This window comes from Musca autumnalis, unplaced genomic scaffold (genome assembly GCF_047663935.1).
Source record: "Musca autumnalis isolate F117 unplaced genomic scaffold, ASM4766393v1 scaffold_4, whole genome shotgun sequence".
NCBI lineage: Eukaryota > Metazoa > Arthropoda > Insecta > Diptera > Muscidae > Musca > Musca autumnalis.
Window position 1 is genome coordinate 643,264 of NW_027411977.1, and position 21,861 is coordinate 665,124.

At 34.1% G+C, this 21,861-nt stretch overlaps 1 protein-coding gene across 1 annotated transcript; it reads left to right on the forward strand.

Moving 5' to 3' along the window:
• The first annotated feature begins 7,445 nt into the window (after window positions 1-7,445).
• Use1 (Vesicle transport protein Use1) lies at window positions 7,446-8,349 on the forward strand. The gene is made up of 2 exons (XM_073981346.1): window positions 7,446-7,710; window positions 7,769-8,349. Exons 1-2 carry the CDS (start codon window positions 7,538-7,540, stop codon window positions 8,340-8,342), a joined length of 747 nt encoding a protein of 248 aa, XP_073837447.1. The 5' UTR covers window positions 7,446-7,537; the 3' UTR covers window positions 8,343-8,349.
• Window positions 8,350-21,861: the final 13,512 nt, after the last annotated feature.

The window sequence follows — 21,861 nt, forward strand, 5'->3', positions numbered from 1 at the left end:
ATAACAACAAATAGCGAAATATCCAAATGGAACGTTTTAAAGCAAGATTTATATTATTTTTCCGATCTGCTTTTTTTTCAGCAATTTTTTTTTATAAATTTCCTTCCAATTTCCAATATTGTTAAAAATATTTTCCGTATTTTAGTAAGTTATTAGCTCTGTTCCTTTACGTGCAAGAATCTTCAAGTTTTACAACTTTTTACTCGAAAACCGTTCCTTTACTTCAGACACCATACAATTCATATGGAACCAGATTACAACTTTTGCTACTTTTGCCGGTTTTACCACTTTCAAAAGTAAAGGAACAGACCAATTGTCAGCTCGAAAACCAGAAATCGAGTGAACGAAAATTTTCTGTCTTCCATTGAAAACTTTTCCTGACTTAAAACAAATCCAAAGCATTCCTTATTTTAGAAATACTTTTCTATAGAAGTATTTATGATACAAAGTAGTCACAATTTGAACATTTTAAAATAGAGTAATTCTTGTGAATCCCATACTTCAAAACATTTAAAATAATTTCAATCGCAAAAAATATAAAATAAATAAATTAAAAAAACACAACATTTACATGGACAATTTTTTGCATTATACTACAAACACAAAAATATTTTTTGAAAAAATTTATCAAAATAGTACCTTTTGTACGTCTTCGTTCACTTACATCCACATTTTGTTTCAACACTGACACAATTTACGAATGACAATCAAAACGGACAACGCGTTTTTGAGCAGTCAAACCCTATCGCCTGAAAAAGCTCTAAGTCCGTGTTTAGACACACAAATTTCTCGGGAAAGTAAATTCAGTATTTAGGTAATAAGTGGCAGAAAAGAGTATTGAGGAGCTCTTTCCTCTCCGCTCTCTCCCAAAAAACTCAATTTACTTTCCCGAGAAATTTGTGTGTCTAAACACAAAGACTAAATGAGCTCTTAGAGCGTTTTCAGACGATGAAATTATTTTAAATGTTTTGAAATAAAAAAGTTATGAAAAGAATTGTTCGTATAAAAAGAATTGTTCATAAATATCTTTCATGAAAAATGTACATCGGTATCATCCCTTTTTTAAATATTACGGTATTCTCTATTAACAATTTTAACCCATTCGTTTTACCTGCTTTTATGGGATTCACTAGAACTACTCTATTTTATAATTACTCTATTTATATTTTAAACAGCGCAACCCTGAAAATGCAATTACGAATGAGAATCAAAACGGAACACACGTTTTAGAGCGAACATTGTTTCCTCGTGTAAATGAGCTCTTAAGCCTTTACCTAATTAAAGCTGAAAACACATGCAACGTTTCTTCTTTATTTGCATATTCGATCTCCGAATATAAGCGACCAATACAATTATATATAATTATCTGTTACAAATTTTAAGGTATGTTCATATATTTTCCATGATCTCCATAAAGGCGTCTCTATTTCTGGCTTCACTCAGTAGGGTTGAGATATTTCCAATGCCGGTCCATTTAAGAATATTGTCAATCCATGATATTTCTTTCCGTCCTCTGGATGGCTTCCCTTCTATTGTTCCAGTGATTATGGTTTGGAGCAGTTTGTATTTTGCGTTCCTCATTACATGTCCAAGATATGATGTTTTTCTTCTTTTTATTGTTCCAATGAGTTCCCGTTGACGGTTAACCCTTGAAAGAATCACAGAATTTGGTGTTAGATGTGTCCATGGAATTTTTAGGATACGACGGTAGATCCACATTTCAAAGGCTTCCAATTTCTTTATTTCAGCGGTTTTTAGTGTCCATACTTCTGAGCCGTACAGCAGAACCGACCAGACATAAGTTTTAATAAATCGTATTTTTGTTTCCATATTTATGTCATGACTACATAAAATATTTTTGTATTTGAAAAATGCATCTCTTGCCATTTCAATTCTGCATCGTATTTCTTTCGAGTTGACGCCAAGATATTTAAAGTTCTGTACTTTATCGATATGTGTATTATTTATATATATTTCGGTTGTACTTTGGTTTCTAGACCTGGTTATCACCATATATTTAGTTTTTGATATATTAATCTTTAACCCATACTTTTCGCTATAGGAATTTAGCCGACTCAAAAGAAATTGTAGTTCTGATACACTACTCGCAATTAAAGTGATATCATCTGCATATCTGATATTGTTGACGAATTTTCCACCAATATATACGCCTTTACGAGCGTTGGACATTGATTCTTCAAAAATTCTTTCGGTATAGATATTGAATAATAATGGCGACAATATACAACCCTGTCTAACTCCTTTCGATATTGCAATGCATTCTGTCAGTTCTCCATTAATGTCGACTTGTGCTGTTTGGTTCCAATATAATTGCTTGATGCATTGTAATTCTTTTCCTTGGATGCCAATAGATGTGAGGATTTCCACCATTTTGTCATGTTGTACGGTGTCGAAGGATTTTTCGTAATCCACAAAACATAGGTAAACATCTTTATGTACATTTCTGCATTTCTGTATTAACACTTGAATAGAGAGTAGGGCTTCTCTTGTACCCATGCCTTCTTTAAATCCAAATTGAGATAGTCCCATGGCTTCTTCACATTTTTTATAAATTCTGGAGTGAATGATTCTTAGAAAAATTTTGAGAGCGTGGCTCATTAAACTTATAAGTCTGTAGTCGCTACATTGTCTTGGGTGGCTTTTCTTTGGAATTGTGATGAAAGTATGCAACGTTTGAGTAAAGCTAAAAACAGATACAACGTTTGATTAAAGTTTTGCGTTGGGCGTCGAGAAAAAAACAACAACAACAGGGCGACGACGATACCAAAGTCCAGCGTTTATCTGTTTGTCGGCATATATTTCAAATGAATTTGAATTTTTCGGCATCATGCCCAACAGTGTAAAAACGGCCAAAACGACACAAAACTTTAATCAAACGTTGTATCTGTTTTCAGCTTAAAGTTTTGTGTCGTTTTGGCCGTTTTTACACTGTTGGGCATGATGCCGAAAAATTCAAATTCATTTGAAATATATACCGGCAAACACATCAACGCCGGACTTTGATGTCGGCGTCGTCCTGTTGTTGTTGTTTTTTTGTCAACGCCCAACGCAAAACTTTACTGAAACGTTGTATGTGCTTTCAGCTTAACTGCGTGTTGCGTGTGCGTTCAAAAATACAAAAACAAAATACATGTATTTGTTTTTGTTTTCAATTTGAAATACATGTATTTTGTTTTTGTATTTTTGAACGCACACGCAACATGCAATTAATTAGGTAAAGGCTTTAGATTCGATCAGCTGGGTTGAGGCATCTACCTTTGTAATTGTACCATGGGTGGGAGGAAAACGTACAAAAAATTACTATTGATTTGAATTCATAAACCAAATAATTACAGTTAAACCTCGATTATCCGTGAATAGATTATCCAGGAACCTCCGTTATCCGTGATAGAAAAGAAATGTTGTACTTTGTTCCATTTCCTCTTTTTTTATACCCTCCACCATAGGATGGGGGTATATTAAGTTTGTCACTACGTTTGTAACTACTCGAAATAATCATTGTAGACCCCACAAAGTATATATATTCTTGATCAGCGTGCAATTCTACATCGATATAGCCATGTCCGTCCGTCTGTCCGTCTGTCCGTCTGTGGAAATCACTCTAGCGTCCGAACGGATTGACGTAGGTTGATGAAATTTTGGGAAAATATGTTATATTTACGTAGGACTTTTGGTATTGAAAGCGGGCTATGTAGGTCCACGCTTTCGTATAGCCCCCATACAAAGTGACGCGTGACGCGTCGTCGTTTTAAGGAATTTTTAAGATATTAGGCCCATTTTACCACCGAATTGGTTGTAATTTGGTACTTTGTGTCTCCAGAGGCCAAAAAATATTCCTACCAAAGTTGGGTTATATAGGTCCACGTTGTGGTATAGCCCCCATATAAGGCCCCATATAAAGTACGCGTCATTTTAATATATTTTGAATGTATTAGACCCATTTGAACACAGAATTGGTTGTAATTTGGTATTTTGTGTCTTTAGAGGCCAGAAAACATTCCTACCAAAGTTGGGTTATATAGGTCCACGTTTTGGTATAGCCCCCACATAAGGCCCCTTATAAAGTACGCGTCATTTTAATATATTTTGAATGTATTAGACCCATTTGACCAAAGAATCGGTTGTAACTTTGTATTTTGTGTTTCCAGAGGCTAAGAAACATTTATACCATAAAATGTTTATATAGGTCCACGTGTTGATATAGCCCCCATAATACAATATCTCCCGATTTTCGATATTTTGAACGTTTTAGCCTCATTATCACACCGAGAGGGCTGAAATTTGGTATTTAGTCTTCTTTAGGCGTATAAAACTTTCCCCCAGAAATATGTAGGTATAGGTCCACGCCATCATATTGCCCCCATAGAACGTTACCTTCCGAATTTCGGTATTTTGAAGGTTGTGGCCACATTAATCCACCGAAATGGCTAAATTTGTGGTGGAGGGTATAAAAAGTTCGGCCCGACCGAACTTAACGCTTTTCTTACTTGTTCGTTATAAATTTCATTACCCGGCATTAAAAGAACACTTTCCAATTAATTTGATTAAGCAAACAAAAGGTAAACAAAAAAAAATTGGAAATACTCCCGTATTACACAATTTGTACAATTTGTGTATGTATGGTATCACAAAAACCATGAGACAAAGTCAATTCCCCCCAGTTTTTGTAAAAAAAATTATTCTTCTCACACGAATTGTCAATTTTTGTAGATCGATTTACTAGCATCGATTTAGCGCAAATGCAGAGCGCTGATTTTTAAATGAGATATTCTTTTCTAAATATGGAACACGTCTACGAAAAATTAAGACTGTATTACATCTGGGGGCAGAGCTAGGATGCCTAAATTATTACGAATATAAACGAACGAACAAAAATTAGTTACCAAAACAGTGGGTAAGTACATATAGTGAGCGTCAAAATAAACGTTACACCTCTCAACATTTTTTTGATTGCATTATTACACCGACATAGAGATATTATACGTATAACATATAAATGCAACTTTTATAAGTATTTAGTGGTGAATTATATACATATAAATGCAACTTTTATAAGTATTTAGTGGTGAATTAAAATCCAGAAAATATTAGGCCCTCCCCATGTTTCATTAGTGAATAAATGAAAATTGCCAAAATAACCCAAAATTTTACGCGTCAAAATAAAGTTTACACTTTTGCCAAACGCAAGAATTTTCTTATTTCTTTAACAAAATGAATGTATATTTTTGCTTTTGAACTTATTTTTATCACTTACGAGCCTCCATACATTAAATTATCGATTGTTTTGGTGTAATCCGGTGATGTTTCCCCCCATTGGACCCATGGTACCACTTTCGTGTAATATTGGCATAAAATAGGCCTCTATTAAAGTTTTTGTCAAATTTTTTCGGCAAGTACTCTATGGATTTGTAGTCTAGAGACTTCAATGGGTGATCCGATATACATAGGAGTCAAATATAGCAACATGTTATTTATAATTATAGCCAAATGCGTTAGATCCCTGCCCATATGTTACGTAAACTTTTGGTATTAGCCCCATTCCTCCAGACTAGGGTCTTTAATATCGTGACAATGAAGGTGGAAGATATTGTTCTCATATCCCGGAACCTATAAAAGCCATTTATCCGCACTCCGCTACTGTCATGGACCCCCTGAAGATACAGGAGACTTAGGTAAAAAAGACGCTTAGGTAAAAAAAGTGCAACACTGCTTACAAAAAAATACGAATGAAAGCAGAACGGAGAACAAGAAACTCGACTCTAAACTTTATGTCATGTTCACACGAGCGTTTTAATTACGTTGTTCGCCTGTCGAACGACGTTCACGAATTAAGCTGAAAACAGATACAACGTTTGATTTAAGTTTTGCGTTGGGCGTCGAGAAAAAAACAACAACAACAGGGCGACGACGATACCAAAGTCCAGCGTTTATCTGTTTGCCGGCATATATTTCAAATGAATTTGAATTTTTCGGCATCATGCCCAACAGTGTAAAAACGGCCAAAACGACACAAAACTTTACCCAAACGTTGTATCTGTTTACAGCTTTAACCCGTTTCCACGACACCATTCGTAATAAACAGAAACATAAACAAAATGTCCTTTATTTTTGTTTCCTTGTTTTCACGAAAATTTGAACCGAAAACACATAAAAGCCCTGTTCCTTTACGTTCAAGAATCTTCAAGTTTTACAACTTTTTACTCGAAAAGCGTTCCTTTACTTCAGACACAATACAATTCATATGGGAGCAGTTTTCAACTTTTACTACTTTTGCCGGTTTTACCATTTTCAGAAGTAAAGGAACAGACCAAAAATATACATTAAATGAATAGGAAAAGCAATAGACTTTCCTTCAAATGTATCTTCTATATTTAACTACACACATTTCATTCATTTTTCCCATTAATACTGAATAATTTTGTATTTTCAATATATTTTTATATGTTTCTATTTTCAAAATTAAAGAGAGAGAGAGACATGTCAAAACAATATTTGTGTATACAGACTTTCAGTTATTTGTTTCTTTTTGTTTCTGGACAAGAAATATGTGTGGAATTAAGAAGGAAACACAACCATATTCCTTCTGCATCTATATAAAATGTTAAGTTCATTAATTTCCATTCATATTTTTTTCCTTTTTTTTTAAAAATTTTTGTGTTTTCAGCAAATTATTCAATTTTGAATTTAGACATGTCATAATTAATTTTTTCGATAAATTCTCTCATTTGTAACTCTTATGTTACACGCTAAAACTTTCATACGAAACTTTCCCATTATTTTGGCGTTCATAGATCGAGTTCCATACAAAAGTAATTTTATGAAATTACTGTAATTGGGAACTCGACCTAAGAACGCCAAAATAATGGGAAAGTTTCGTATGAAAGTTTCAGCGTGTAACATAAGAGTTAGGGATGGGACATACTTATTCGTCGTTCAGAGAGTATTTCTAATCGAACAACGTAGAAAAATCGTCGTTCGTTCATAGAATTTTGTGTGGGGAAATAAGTAATTTATTCGTAGTTATGGGTCGAACAACGAATAGAGAACGAACGACATACCGTGGAAACAGGCTATTAGAGTCTAAAGTCTACTGTGTGAAAGAGGACTAAAAGAGGTCGTAGAGGCGTAAATTTTTCAAGAAAGATATTTATGAAATAAGGAAATTCCTTCTCATTTTATGCAAAGAATTCTGTTCATAACTGTTTTTTATTTCAAAACATTTAAAATAATTTCAATCGCGAAAAATACACAATAAATAATTTAAAAAATTATAACATTTACATGAACAATTTTTTGTATAATACTACAAAATAAATAATAAATATTTCATGAACTAATTGATCAAAAAAGTATCTTTTGTACGTTTTCGTTCTCTTAGTTCCTCCACATTTTGTTTCAACACTGACACAATTTACGAATGACAATCAAAACGGACAACGCGTTTTTGAGCAGTCAAAACCTATCGTCTGAAAAAGAAAAGAAAGCACGAAAACCCCTAGATAAACAACATACATATATGACACATAGTACATTTGGATTTGAAATGCAGGCAACAAAATTAAATGTAAACATTCGTACTTTACTTGCAAATTGCGAGGAATTGGCGAAAGATGAAGCTAATTATTGGCGTCTAAAGAAATTTATCAAGTCTTTAGATACCATGATTGATGAGCTGGGAAGTATGGACGAGTATGTATTAAATCATGTTTGTTCTATCCATCAGATAAAAGCATTCCCTTCGTTACAGCTCGTATAGCAACGAAAAGATTCCGGACTACAGTCAACGCGTTCAGCATCTGAAAAAATTGACTAATTACATTGACAGTCCAACGTCAGCCAATAGAAGGAGAATTTCTGGTCATTTTAAAACCGCTGTCGAGACTGGTGATGATGCTCTGAAAGAAGTGAATCAGTTAAATCAAACCAGACAATATGTCGAGCTACGTAAGGAATTGCTGCAGGACGATTCTTTGAGGAGAAGAAAGCCATTAGAAGATGATAGTGGTGATCAGGGTGAAGCTGTAAAATTCATACGAGATAATCAGGAAAAAATCACGGAGCATATGCTATCGCTAACAAGAAACCTCAAAGAACAAACTGAAACAGCCAATAAAATAATACGAAAGGATACTGAAATGATGTCGCGTTCAGCAGGAATGACTGAACGAAACATAAGTGCTCTAAATAAAGAAACTGAAAAACTGGAAGATCACTCGCGTAATGCGTGGAAGTGTTGGATGTGGTTAATGATAGTATTTGTTATAGTAACTTTTATAGGAATGGTCCTATTTATGAAAATAGTAAAAAAGAAAAAATATTGAGCGAAAACAAGATTGTGTGCTTTTGTTTTACTTACTATATTCGGCAACTCCAAATCCAATCAAACCCAGCAAAAAGTTTGCATCTGTGGATGTGCCGTTGGTGTACATCTTTTCCTATGAATTTTACAAGTGAGCGCGCAGTTAGGAGCACTCCATTTTGCTTCCACAGCACACAGCTAGGATGCACTCCATTTTCGATCCAAATTACGGCTTTTGATGTGCTTTGGATTGAATTTAAATGCATTCTTCGGATTGTGTTTTTAATCAGTCTAAAGATGCAATAAAAATGCAGCAATTGCGAAATATCGCAGAATATAAAAAAAGGCATTTATTATTTGTGGTGAGTCTCTATTTATTGAGCTTGTTTTATGAGTTAAGAAAGTTCTCTTTGGGGTAGTTTATCTGCCACATGGGAACATTTCTAGCTTTGAGGAGATGCATGAAGAAATTTTGTCGCAATATGAATCGATTATTGTTGTTGTTGTTGTAGCAGCATATAATGCTGGGTTGGCAGCCGCTGGCCGAAACACTTTTGGTTTCGGGTCAATCCGGTACGTAAGAACCCGCTGCCGTGGGATTATTGTTGTTGGAGACATTAACTGCAATTTGGTCGATATACATATCTAAATCGACAGACATGAGGAATGTTTGCCTTCGTTTGGGCCATTCCATCAGACATAACTCGCTGGAGTCATATCCGTGCTTGTGGTGTAGTTGGTGTTAAGGACAATCACTATGCTTATTTTGACAGCTAATGCATTAAACCATTTTTTAAAGGAAGTAATTGTGATAGAGATGTTGGTACTTTAGACTTTCCTGATGTTGATGGGCAAGCACATAATTTCTCATTTAACTGCGTTTTTGAAATTGATGTTTTTGATGCTTTACAGCGTGTTAAATCTCAATCAGCGGGTGTAGATGGCATACCTGTAACATTTCTAAAACTCATTTTCCCATATACGGTAGAAATGTTGCCAGTAATCTTCTTGTTCATAGCTAACAACATACGAATTTAATAAGAATGATTCGCTTTTAAATAAAAATAATACATCCAGTCCAGAACATTACCAAAAGGAATTGACATGAAAAAAGTTCCAAAAATAATTGGCAGCCTCCACCATAAGGACAATTTAAATTCTCAAATGTAAGCCGGAGTGAGGTATAGCTGCATGTGGTACATCTTTTTGTTCTACAATGAAAATTAATCCTTTTTACAGAACCATACCAAAACGAGCAGCGGCACGGCTCATTTTCAATATCCAATAGGGTAAGTGCACCAGTAGTCGGCACTTTAAGGATTCTCGTATCTTCAGCCCTATGTCATTCCGAGCCTAAATATCCAATCAAATTAAATTTAAGTTGTTATGATTCGTTATTTTGTGTAGTTTTAGATTATATAAACAATTTTTTTTTTGATTATTTCTGTTCAGCATGCAAAAAATGCAATTTTAGTGAAATACTGCTTTTTCACCAGTAGTCGGCACCATTCCCCAATAGTCGGCATGATATGATCCAGTAGTCGGCATGTTATCTATATATATATAAATGAGCTTGGTGATAAGTGATTGACTGACTGACTGACTCATCATCAACGCCCAGCCAAAACGGCTAAAGCTAGGAGCTTGAAATTTTACCAGTGGGTCACTGTTGATGCAAATGTGCGAGATAAGGCCGGGTTTTAGAAAATTCGTCCTGGAACCACAAAAAATAACAACAACAAAAATCCTTATTTTTCATTACTATTACGTACTTATTCACATAGTTGGCCCTCTGCAAGACATGTGTCAAATTAACAATGCTATAACTTCTTGATATCGTAAGAGATCACACATAATAATGGTGTATAAAAATCAATTACGCAAAAAATACAAACCGATCCTGATATTGTTTTCACATAACAGGTGTCGCACAAAAGATTTTCATTCGTTAAAATCCAGTTAGAAATAATGATTACAAACGATGCATTTGTAAAAATTTTGATTTTCAATTTAAAATTAAAACAAAAATTCTTTCAATAAATAATGTTGGGTTTGTTGAACAAATGAGTTGCTGTTGAAGACAACATTAGGGGAATAAATTCAGAAATCGGCCAGAAATAACAACAACTAAAAACTGTATGTACCTGACTTTTTGGTAATAACTAAATGTTTGCAAATCAATGAAAGTGCAATAAAATTGTGCATATTACCACGATTTATTTGCAATTAAGAATTTTATCGTATATGGAGATGTACAGTCATAACTATTCAATTTTCAATTTCAAAATCTGTAATTTGAAGAAATCGCTAAATAATTAATGAAATCAATAATAGGCCCCAGGAATTTGGTATGGAAATCAAGGTTGGGAAGTGGTGCTTCTAAAAGGAATCCTGATATTTGGAATTGAGATTACTGTTGGAGTGTAGGATTGATGAACTTTTGGAAATTCGTACTTATGTGTATGAAAAGTACTAAATGGTACTAAATTTGATACAATGGGGATTTGGGTGAACGGATAATAGCTGGAATCTCGAAATTTCGAATTGAGATTACTGGTGGGGTGTAGGATTGAGGTAGTTTTGAAAATTCGTACTTATGGGTACGAAAAGTACTAAATGGTACTAAATTTAGTACAATTTGGATTTGAATGAACGGATAGAGCTGGAAACCTGAAATTTGGAATTAATATTACTGTTGAAGTGTAGGATTGAGATATGAGGGTGGTTTTGGAAATTAGTACTTATGTGTACGGAAAGTACTAAATGGAACTAAATTTTGTATAATGGGGATTTGGCTGAACGGATAGCGCTAGAATCTCGAAATTTGGAACTGAGATTACTGGCGGAGTTTAGTATTGTGGAAGTTTTGGAAATTCGTACATAGGGTACGAAAAATACTAAATAGCACTAAATTTGGTACAGTTTCGATTTGGGTTAACGGATAGAGCTTGATTCCTCAAATTTAGACTGAGGATCACTGATGAAGAGTAAGAAAGATGCACCAAAGGGTTTTTGGAAACTTGAGTGTACGAAAAGTACTAAATGGTACTAAATTTAGTACAATTTGGATTTGGGTGAACGGATAGAGCTGGATTCCTGAAATTTGGAATTGATATTACTGTTGGAGTGTAGGACTGTGGAAATTTTGGAAATTCTTACTTATGTGAATGAAAAGTACTAAATTTGGGACAATGGGGATTTGGGTGAACGGATATAGTTGGAATCTCGAAATTTGGAATTGAGATTACTGGTGGGGTGTAGAATTGAGGTAGTTTTAAAAATTCGTACTTATGGGTACGAAAAGTACTAAATGGTACAAAATTTAGTACAATTTGGATTTGGGTGAACATATGTATGTAGCTGGAAACCTGAAATTTGGAATTAAGATTACTGTGAAGTGTAGGACTGAGATATGAGGGTGGTTTTGGAAATTCGTACTTATGTGTTCGAAAAGTACTAAATTTGGTACAATAGGGATTCGAGTGAACGGACAGAGCTGGAATCCTGAAATTTGAAATTGAGATTATTGGATAGGATTGGGGAAATTTTGGAAATTCGTATTTATGGGTACGAAAAGTACTAAATGGTACTAAATTTATTACAATTTGGATTTGGGTGAACGGATAGAACTGGAATCCTGAATTTTAAGTATTTTAATTTTATTTATTTTAATTTAAAGTATGAATTTTAGTAAACGGAAAGAGTTAGAATTTGCAACCCGTTCGCGGTAGGCTATAGAGGTAGAATTTGGATTTCGGTGACGGATAGTGTTTGAGTCCTGAATTTTGAAATTAGGATTACTATTGGAGTGTAGGTACGAAAATGACTAAGTGGTACTACCTGTGGTACAATTTGGATTTGGGGGAACGGTTAGAGCTTGAATCCTGGAATTTGGTCAGACTGCTGTTGGAGTATAGGATTGAGATGGAAGTAGTTTTTGAAATTCGTACTTATGGGTACGAAATGTACCTAATGGTTCAACTTGGATTTGAGTGCACGGATAGCGCTGGAATCCTGTTATTTGGAATTATGGTTACTGTTGAAGTGAAGGATTAAGGTTTTTTTGGAAAATCGAATTGTACAGAACTTGGTACAATTTGTTTTTGTGTAAAGGGGTTTTTGGAAATTCGTCGTAGAAAGGTACGAGAAGTGCTAAAGTGTACTAAATATGGAATCCATTGTATTAGGCAAACGCGAAGAGCTAGAAATCTGAAATTTTGAACGAGTGGTCATTGATGGAGAGTTAGGAAGATGTACCAAAGGGTATTTAGAAACTCGAACTATAAGTGTACGAAAAGTACTAAAAGTTTCTAAATTTGGTACCAATTGCATATTTTTAATGGATAAAGATAGAATCTTCAAATTTGGTATGGGAATCAAGGTTGGGAAATGGCGTTGAAATAAGGAAATGGTTTTGGAAGTTCGTATTTATGATTACGAGCAATACTAAATTTGGATTTGGGTGAACGGATAGAGCTGGAATCCTAAAGTTTTGAATTAAGATTACTGTAGGGGTGTAGGATTGAGATAGTTTTGGAAATTCGTACCTTTGGGTACGAAAAGTACTAAATAGTACTAAATTTGGTACAATTTGGATGAACGGATAGAGCTGGAATTCTGAAATTTGGAACTAAGATTACTGCCGGACAGTAGAATTGAGGTAGTTTTGGAAATTCGTACTTATGGGTACAGAAAGCACTAAATGTGGTACAATTTGAATTTTAGTAAACGGATAGTGTTGGAATTAGGAATTAAGATTACTGTAGGAGTGTAGTATTGAGGAAATTTTGAAAAGTCGTACGTATGGGTACGAGAAGTACTAAATGGTACTAAATATGGTACAATATGGATTTGGGTGAACGGGTAGAGCTGGAATCCTAAAATTTTTGTTTGGGAAAGAAATGGTACTAAATTTGATACAATTTGGATTCAGGTGAATTAATAGAGCTGGAATCCTGAAATTTGGAATTACGATTAAGGCCTGCGTACATAAGCTGCTCTGCCTGATTGCCTTGCTTTCCTGCTTCATTTTTGGCATAATAAAAATAAAAGAATAAAGAAGGCCGAGGAAATTTCGAACTGGGTTGCCCTTTTCTTTTTTATTCTTTTATCAGAAGTAAGCAAGGTAAGCAGGCAAGGCAGCTTATGTACGCAGGCCTTTACAGTCGAAGAGTAGGATTCAGGTTGTTTTGAAAAAGCAAACTTATGGTTACGAAAAGCACTAAATGGTACTAAATTTAGTACAATATGTATGTAGGTGAACGGATATCGGTGGAATCCTGCAATTTGAAAGTATGATTATTGTAGCCCTGTTGCGTTGAGGAAGTTTTGAAAATTGGTACGAAAATTCTAAATTGGTCTAAATTAAGTACAATTCTAATTTGGTTTAAGGGATAGAGTTTGAATCCTGAAATTTGGAAGTAAGATTACTACTAAAGTGAAGGATTGAGGTAGTTTTGGAAAATCTTACTTATGGGTACGAAGAGTTCGACTTGATACTAAGTTTGGTACAATTTGGAATTGGATACAGCTGGAATCTTGAGATTTGGAATTACTGTAATTACTATGGAATTTACTGTAATTATTTGTATTAATGTCCGTGTATGGCTGAGATATGTCGTCGAAGTACGTACCATAAGTATACGAAAATTACTTAATGGTACTCAATTTGTTTTTGGGTGTAGGGACAGTGCTGGAATTTTTATTTTTTGGAGTTAGGGTGTGTATTGGTGTGCAAGGTTGATCTCGCTGTTAATGTGTAAGGGTGAGATACGGCTGATCTTTTTGAAAATCGAACTTAAGGGGAACGTACAGTACTAAGATAAAAAGAAATATTGATTAAAATTGGTATTAGTGCGACCAAATTTTCAGTGTTTGTCATTTCCATATTATATATTGTTTATTTGTTTTTTATATCCTTTCCGCATACGAAGTAGCGGGCATTTTGCTAGTATTTAAATAAAGACAAAATGCATACTTTACATTTTTTCTTAAATATTTGAATTTTTTAATTTTTAATTTATTGAGACTAAAGGATAACAATAAGGTGATTTTTTTTTACATAATAATGAACACTTACGACTATAATGTATTATCGCAATGATTAAATGGTGTTTACAGCATCAGGCTTATACATAGATTGTCGCTTATATACATAGATAGTGTTTATAAAGGTATATACGCCCTTGCTCCCGGGGCTGATTAAAAGGTTTCTTAATTTAAGGGGTTGTGTACTTAAAACTAATGGGGAAATAATAGATAAGAACTAAAAAAAAAACAAAAAAAAAAAAAACAAACAAAAAAAAAAACAAAAACAGACAAAAGAAGGTAAACATGTAACTACCCTTGGTGGGTTCCGGCAAGGACCTTTTCGTAAAACCCAGAAACACCATCGTTGTGTTCCAATGAAAGTCCCAAAGGGGATAAATAATAAACATTTGACCAGCTAATGTTTACTTGACTATTCACAACTTCAGACATGTGTTGATTTTCATGAAGTGCCAATCTCTGGTTGAACCTTTCCAACATATCACAGACGTACCTAGAAAGCCGCTTAATCTTACAATTTGTATAAATGTAGTTATTAGAATATCTTTTATTGACGCACTTAAAATTTTTACCGATACAGAGTCTCAAAATTTTCCTCTCTAAGATTTCAAGTTCTTTCATAACCGACTGTTGTGTATTTATATTGAAAATGCACGCGTTGATTAATGTTTAATTAATACTGCTTTATTTAATAAATAACTAACAACAAAGATTAAGGTTGATTATAAAAATGGAGTCGAACGTTTGATGAGTTTGATGATTGAAATCGAAGTGAACAAGCTAATCATAACTAGTAGGCAAAATGGCAGTTACCAAAATGTAACGAATACTAATTAGTACAATGCATAGATACTTTGATAGAAAGAAGAAAGAGAAATTATAACATAGAAACAGTGTTGCCATGTGTTTGAAATAACTATTGAAATACACTACAGTCTCCCAGGCTTAATAAGGACTTTGTCCGTCAGGGGAACAGGAGATAGTTGAGTTAGACTTGATCGTCTTCATCTGGTTAATCAGGCACAGAACGTGTTGAACGAATTGATGGCTGCATGGATGACGAATTGAAAAAATGGATGATTTTGATTAGTTGACGATCTTGATTTTGAATTGGTTGTGTGTGATTCTTTTCTCCTCTTGAAATGTAAATTTTTGAATTCTTAATTTTGTGGATGTTGTAGATTTTCCAGTGTACCCAGGAATTTGCACTCATTCTCCCAGGCTTGACTAGTGTCGACATCCGCGAAATTTATTTTTAAGCGCCGTATCCAGCTACGACCCAACACAGTAGAACATTTCGAATCCACAATATACATTTGTTCGATTGATGTGTTGTTTTTGTATACCACTCGAACGTCCACAACACCAAATGGCACAATCACATCACTGGTGTAAGATTGAAATGTAAGTTTTGATTTTCGAATCGGTATTTTTAATTTTAATTTTTGAAATTGTTTTTTTTTGATATTAAAGTGTGACTTGCACCGGAATCCACCTCGAAAATTTGTTTTTTATTTTCAATTTTTATTTCAGCATAAAATTTTTCTGCATCTGTTGTTGACGTTTCTTTTCTGTTTTTGTTTTGGTCAAATTCGATTATTTTATTTATACCAAAACAATCATCGGTGGGGTATGTTTCGTGAGACAGACTTGAAATACTTTGAGAACGGATCAGCTGGTTGCACTCATCGATCGATTGGGTATGTTCAGTGATCGTTGATTTATTTTGGTTGATTTTTGCTCGAATGCATACCTTTTGAACATGACCTATTCTCCCACATAAACTGCATTTTCCCTCCAAACATTTTCTATCGCTTGCTTGACGCAAAAGTCACTGAAAACGGATTGTTGTGTCTACTGCGACAGTCGCATTTGTTTCCGAAAAGACAAAAATGACTAAAGAAACTGTTCCACTTATGCGGTCCAAACTCTATTTTCGCTTCCGTCACTGTTGTATGTTTCTTATGCGATTCATTTGGAGTGTCGGAAGCGGGGAACTTTGAGTGTGCATTAGGTACTCATGCAGGTACCGTTTACGAAACTTTCAGTAGTGACGGAACCGACAGTATTTGTAAAAGGCTATTTAGTTGTTTTTATTGTTTATTCAAACATATTATTATTATTCATTTGAATTTAATGTTACTGCGGTTATAAAAGATGCATTTGATTATAAAATTGATCAGAAAAGAAACAATTTTTATAATAAAATGCACCTTGTTTGTAACGATTGCTAACAGAACGTCACAAGAACTGAAGAAATCACGTCAATCATGTTTTATATTATTCTACTTATTTGCTTTCATTACAATTCGCTTAACTGTTTGCAAGATAAATTGTTTTTGTAATGGTCACACTATTGTTTTGAAAACATTACTCTCTATAATAGAGATCAGTATCAATACTCCAGACTTTAAGCATTTGTTTTTGTACAACATAAAGTGTCGCTTTTTATAATACTGTAAGTCGCGCCGTTGTGACCACATACGGATAAAAAAGCGGTAACAACATATTTGTTCTTGTAAATAGACAACATTCGCATTTTTAACTGAATGCAGGCACTTTACGGAGACGCATTTACTGAGAGAAGATATATTTAACTTCCAAATGTTTGGAGGGTTAAGGTATGTTTGTTGATATTGCACTCATTTGCTCTGTGGTTCGTCCGTCCACAACGCACACACATACCATCTAACCCCAATTCTCTGTAGTTGATTTTTGTTGATGTTTGGCGGCTTCGATTTTTGTTTTGGCGGTATTGATTGATTTGATGTATCGATGTTGAAGTGTTATTTGAAATTGCCTGGCTGTCGAGTTTTGCCGCTTCAATTGTTGTTGCTTTTTGCACAATTTGTGTGAAAGTCAGTTCTGGTATTTGTAATATTTGCTCTCGTATGTGAGCATCTCTCAATCCTCTGATAAATTGAGAGCGTAGAAATATTTCGGCCACTGACTTTTTGCACTCACACACAAACATACATGCACTGGCTCGTTCTTGTAAAACTGCAACGAAATCTGAGATATTTTGATTTTCGTTTTGCATTTCGCACAGGAATTTATGTTGCTCCACTAAAATGTTTTTCTTTGGACAATAATGACAAAGAAGCAATTGAATTATCTGATCGTAAGTCAACTCATTAACGTTCCGTGGGGCAGCTAATGTTGATAGGGTTGAATATACTGGTGACCCAATGTACTGAAGCAAAAGCTTTGCACTTGTTGCTTTGTCTTCAAATACCCCCTTTAATTGTAAGTGGAGCTCCAAACGTTCCTTGTAGGTTTTGAAATTTTCCTTCTTTGGTTCAAAGGCATCGAAGTTGGTTATGATGTTGACACTGGTTGATGTTGAAGTAGAAGCTTGTTGCTGGTTTTGCATTGCTGTTGCCATTGTTGTAATGGCATCCAACAGTTTCGCCAATTGGGTTTGATCCATTTTAGGTTATGGATTTTGTTGATGTTGAAAATAGATTTTTTGCACAAAATCTTATTGAAAACTCTTTGAACTTGAGTTTATCCTCGTCGCCAATTTTGTTGTGTATTTATATTGAAAATGCACGCGTTGATTAATGTTTAATTAATACTGCTTTATTTAATAAATAACTAACAACAAAGATTAAGGTTGATTATAAAAATGGAGTCGAACGTTTGATGAGTTTGATGATTGAAATCGAAGTGAACAAGCTAATCATAACTAGTAGGCAAAATGGCAGTTACCAAAATGTAACGAATACTAATTAGTACAATGCATAGATACTTTGATAGAAAGAAGAAAGAGAAATTATAACATAGAAACAGTGTTGCCATGTGTTTGAAATAACTATTGAAATACACTACACCGACGGAGATATATTGAACCAAATAGGAACCCCGTACAAAATAACAGGCCGAATACAAGTCTTATATAGCATCAATTTTGTGCGGACAGGTAGATTTTTATTATAGAGAATTTTTAAAAATGATACAAAAACGCCTTGAGCTTTATTTCGTGCTTTTCTGGCATGCCCATTAAATTTAAAAAGTTTATTAAATTCGATACCAAGATATGTGACCTTATCTTTAAATGGTATTTCAACCCCATTTAAAAACAGCTGTAAAGATTTGCTTTCCGGAACAACAAATCTTTTACATTTACCCGAAGCATTTCTGATGCAAATGGCTTCGCACTTTGCAGCATTAATTTTTATGCCCCATGTGTCATAATTAAATATTTGAAAGAACTATAGCTTAAGCATTAGTTATTTATACATTTCTTGTTTATTACATACGTTTCTATTGATTTTACTTCAAAAAATAAGGGAATTTAAACATATTGTTTAAATAAATTAGTTCGTACCAGTAGTCGGCATCTATTACCCAGTTGTCGGCATCCCATAACGTACGTACTTCAAATCATGGCTAATATTGCTTAAAATCGCTAAAGTTCCTTTCAAATTGAAACTATTTTACTATTAATTAGCCTTTAAAGTATTTCTTTAGTATTTTTTATAATTCTGTTTTTTGTTTATTGTTGACATTTGATCTTTAATATTTCTTCTTGTGATTTTACGAAGCTTTTAACGGTGAAAATGTTGTATACAGAATCAAACTTGATAGAGTGTCTTTTATATGTTCATCGGTTACCTGACAGAAGCGGGGTTCAAAGAAATAGTTTGTATGGGTTCAAGGATACAAGAACAATATCAGATACTCGTATTGACACGAGATTACTGATCCTAGTGAACTGAAATGGGGCCTATATCAAAGGGGGATCTGACATTTGGGCGAGGCTTTGAAGGCTTAGCCCATATTCATGAATAACAAATTGCTATATTTTACTCCCACGCATCTAAGATCACTCATTGTAGTCTCTAGGCCTCAAACCCACTGAGTACTTACCGAAAAAATTCGAAAGAAAGTTAAATAAAGCCCTATTTTGTGACAAAATTGCCCGAAAACCGTACTACGGGCCCAATGGGGTATTACCACCGGATTTCCCCAAAATACTGGTGGATTTACTATTTAGACACTCGAATAGGATCAAAATAAGTTAAAAAACCTAAATAAAGGCATGTCAAGCTAAAGGATTAAAAAATTTCTTACTTTTGGCAAGAGTGTAAACTTTCTTTTGACCCTTAAAATTTTGGGTTATTTTATCAATCTTCATTTATTTCATAATTAAGCATATGCAAGGCCTAATATTTTGTGGATTTTAATTCACCACTAAACACTTGAAAAAACTGCATTTATATTTTATATTTATTATATCCCTATACCGGTGTAATTATGCTATTAACAAATTTTTGTGAGGTGTAAACTTTCTTTTGACTCTGACTGTATTTGTTCTACCATGTAACGTTACAAACAAAAACAAATTCCTTTGTGGTTGTTGTTCGAGTTGTATTTGTTGTAGTATTAACTTTACCTTATATTTGTTCTACCATGATACGAATTGTTCAGCATGATGAATTGATATCGTTAAACCAAGTTGAATACATGGGAAAACACACCACATTGAGAGGTTGCTTTAGTTGATTTACTAGGTTCATACGCCATTTGGGGAAACATCTTTTGTTCATTGCAGGAACCCAGCCAGCATTTTTTGAAAATTTTAATCAAATTCGAGTCTTTTTTGATCCGACTGCACGATTAAAAAGCTGGAATATGAGCTCATTTTCTGATCATAAATGACTCCTTTGTCGGGAGGAAAACGTAACCTCAGGCGACTCTTCTAAACCAATCCCACGGCATCGGGTTCTAACGTACCGGATTGACCCGAAACCATAGTGTTTCGGCCAGCGGCTGCCAACCCAGCATTAAACCTATGCTTCTACGTAGGTTTCATGCTGCTACAACAACAACAACTCTTCTAAACAAATCACAAATGAGTCTTCCTCTGCATTATTTTCGAGTCATTTTTGCCCATTTTCTGATGGTATATAAAGTCTTTTTCGAGTCGCATTTTAATCATTTATTGGTGATTTGTTGATTAATTTGGGACTCTTTTTCGAGTCTTTTTTGAGTCATGTTTATTATCGTTTATGAGTCTTTAGGGAGTCATTTATGAGTCTTTTTATTAGACGAAAACATTAAAAGAATTTTCGTTTTTATTCTTCTTGGTTTTTTTTTGTTCCTTTCCTTTGTTGTGTTGTCTTTTCTGCTTTGCTATGGCTTTTAATTATCCCCTTTACCTGAACATGTGTTGTGTTTGTCTATACTCTTAATATTATACGTTACATTTATATCAATGGTGATCAAAATAGGAAAAGAGAAAATTTAAGGGAGAATTAATATTTAATTTTTCTTGTTATTTCATTACATATTTAAACATTTTTAAGCACTAATGTTGTGGCCCTATGTTCCACCTAGGAACCTGGATATTAATAATAATAATAATAATGTTACCTAAAATCGTGCTACAAATGAATTATTAAAGAATTATTACAAAAAATACTTAAACGCCCAAGTGTTGTTGAATTAATTAAATTAGGAGTATTTTACAGAAACCACCAGTGGATGGCCGTGTGTATGAGAATTATTTTCAACAAAACAAAACAATCAGTATTTAATCACCCATCTGTTCAAAATATGATCAGAAGATACATAATTGTAATCACTTTTCAAGCACCTGGGTGACAATTTTTTGATTAAGCATTTTTCAATCTTCTGATGATCAAAATGTGACAATAAATAACGAAAAAATAGTCACATTTTAAACGCCTAAATGAAGGTCTGCGGTTCGAATCCCAGGCCAAGCAACATCAAATTTTCAACGGTGGCAAAATTCCCCCTCAGTAATGCCGGCGACATTTCCTGAGTATTTAAGCCATGAAAAACTTCTCTAAAAAGTGGTGTCGTAAGACACGCCGTTCGGACTCGGCAATAAAAAGTAGGTCCCATATCATTGAGCCAATATGAATCGGCGTGCACTCATTGATATGAGAGAAGTCTCCCTTGTCCCTTCAGGGATGTTGTGGGAACATATGTAAATGATTTATTTGTGATTACTACACATTTGTTGTTGTATTTTAATTTGAACTCTTTTCAATCGTTACAGGGAATCACTTTCGAGTCTCTTTCTGATCATACAAGCGACTTAATCATTTTTTGATCACCAAAGGGACTCTAAAATGACCCCTCAATGTGATGTTTGAAAAAACAATCTTCCAAATGCTAGCTGGGAAGATTCATATGATCGGTTACGGATTATTATTAACCAAACGGTGGTTTACGAACACATATCGAAAACTCAAACGCTGTTTGTTTTTTGAAACCGCATATTGCAAACAAAATATAGAAAAGAGACGTTAGACATCAGCATTAAATCTTCGAACATGCAGTCGTTTAATTTAATACCACATTCTACAGGTCTTATATACCACCGTTAATGGTCATCTGGAATTTTATAAGGGGTCTATTTTTGCTTCCAACAGCTTCCATCGCCGTATTAAGATATAATTTCGTGTTAAAATAAAATTCCAGTTTTTCAATGAATCTTTTTATAGAATTTTGTTCTTTAT

Excerpts from the sequence above, each read along its gene's own strand:
- Use1 (XM_073981346.1), top strand. The coding sequence starts at position 7,538 with ATGACACATAGTACATTTGGATTTGAAATGCAGGCAACAAAATTAAAT. Across the intron at positions 7,711-7,768 it reads GAGCTGGGAAGTATGGACGA|CTCGTATAGCAACGAAAAGA; the intron begins GTATGTATTAAA and ends CCTTCGTTACAG.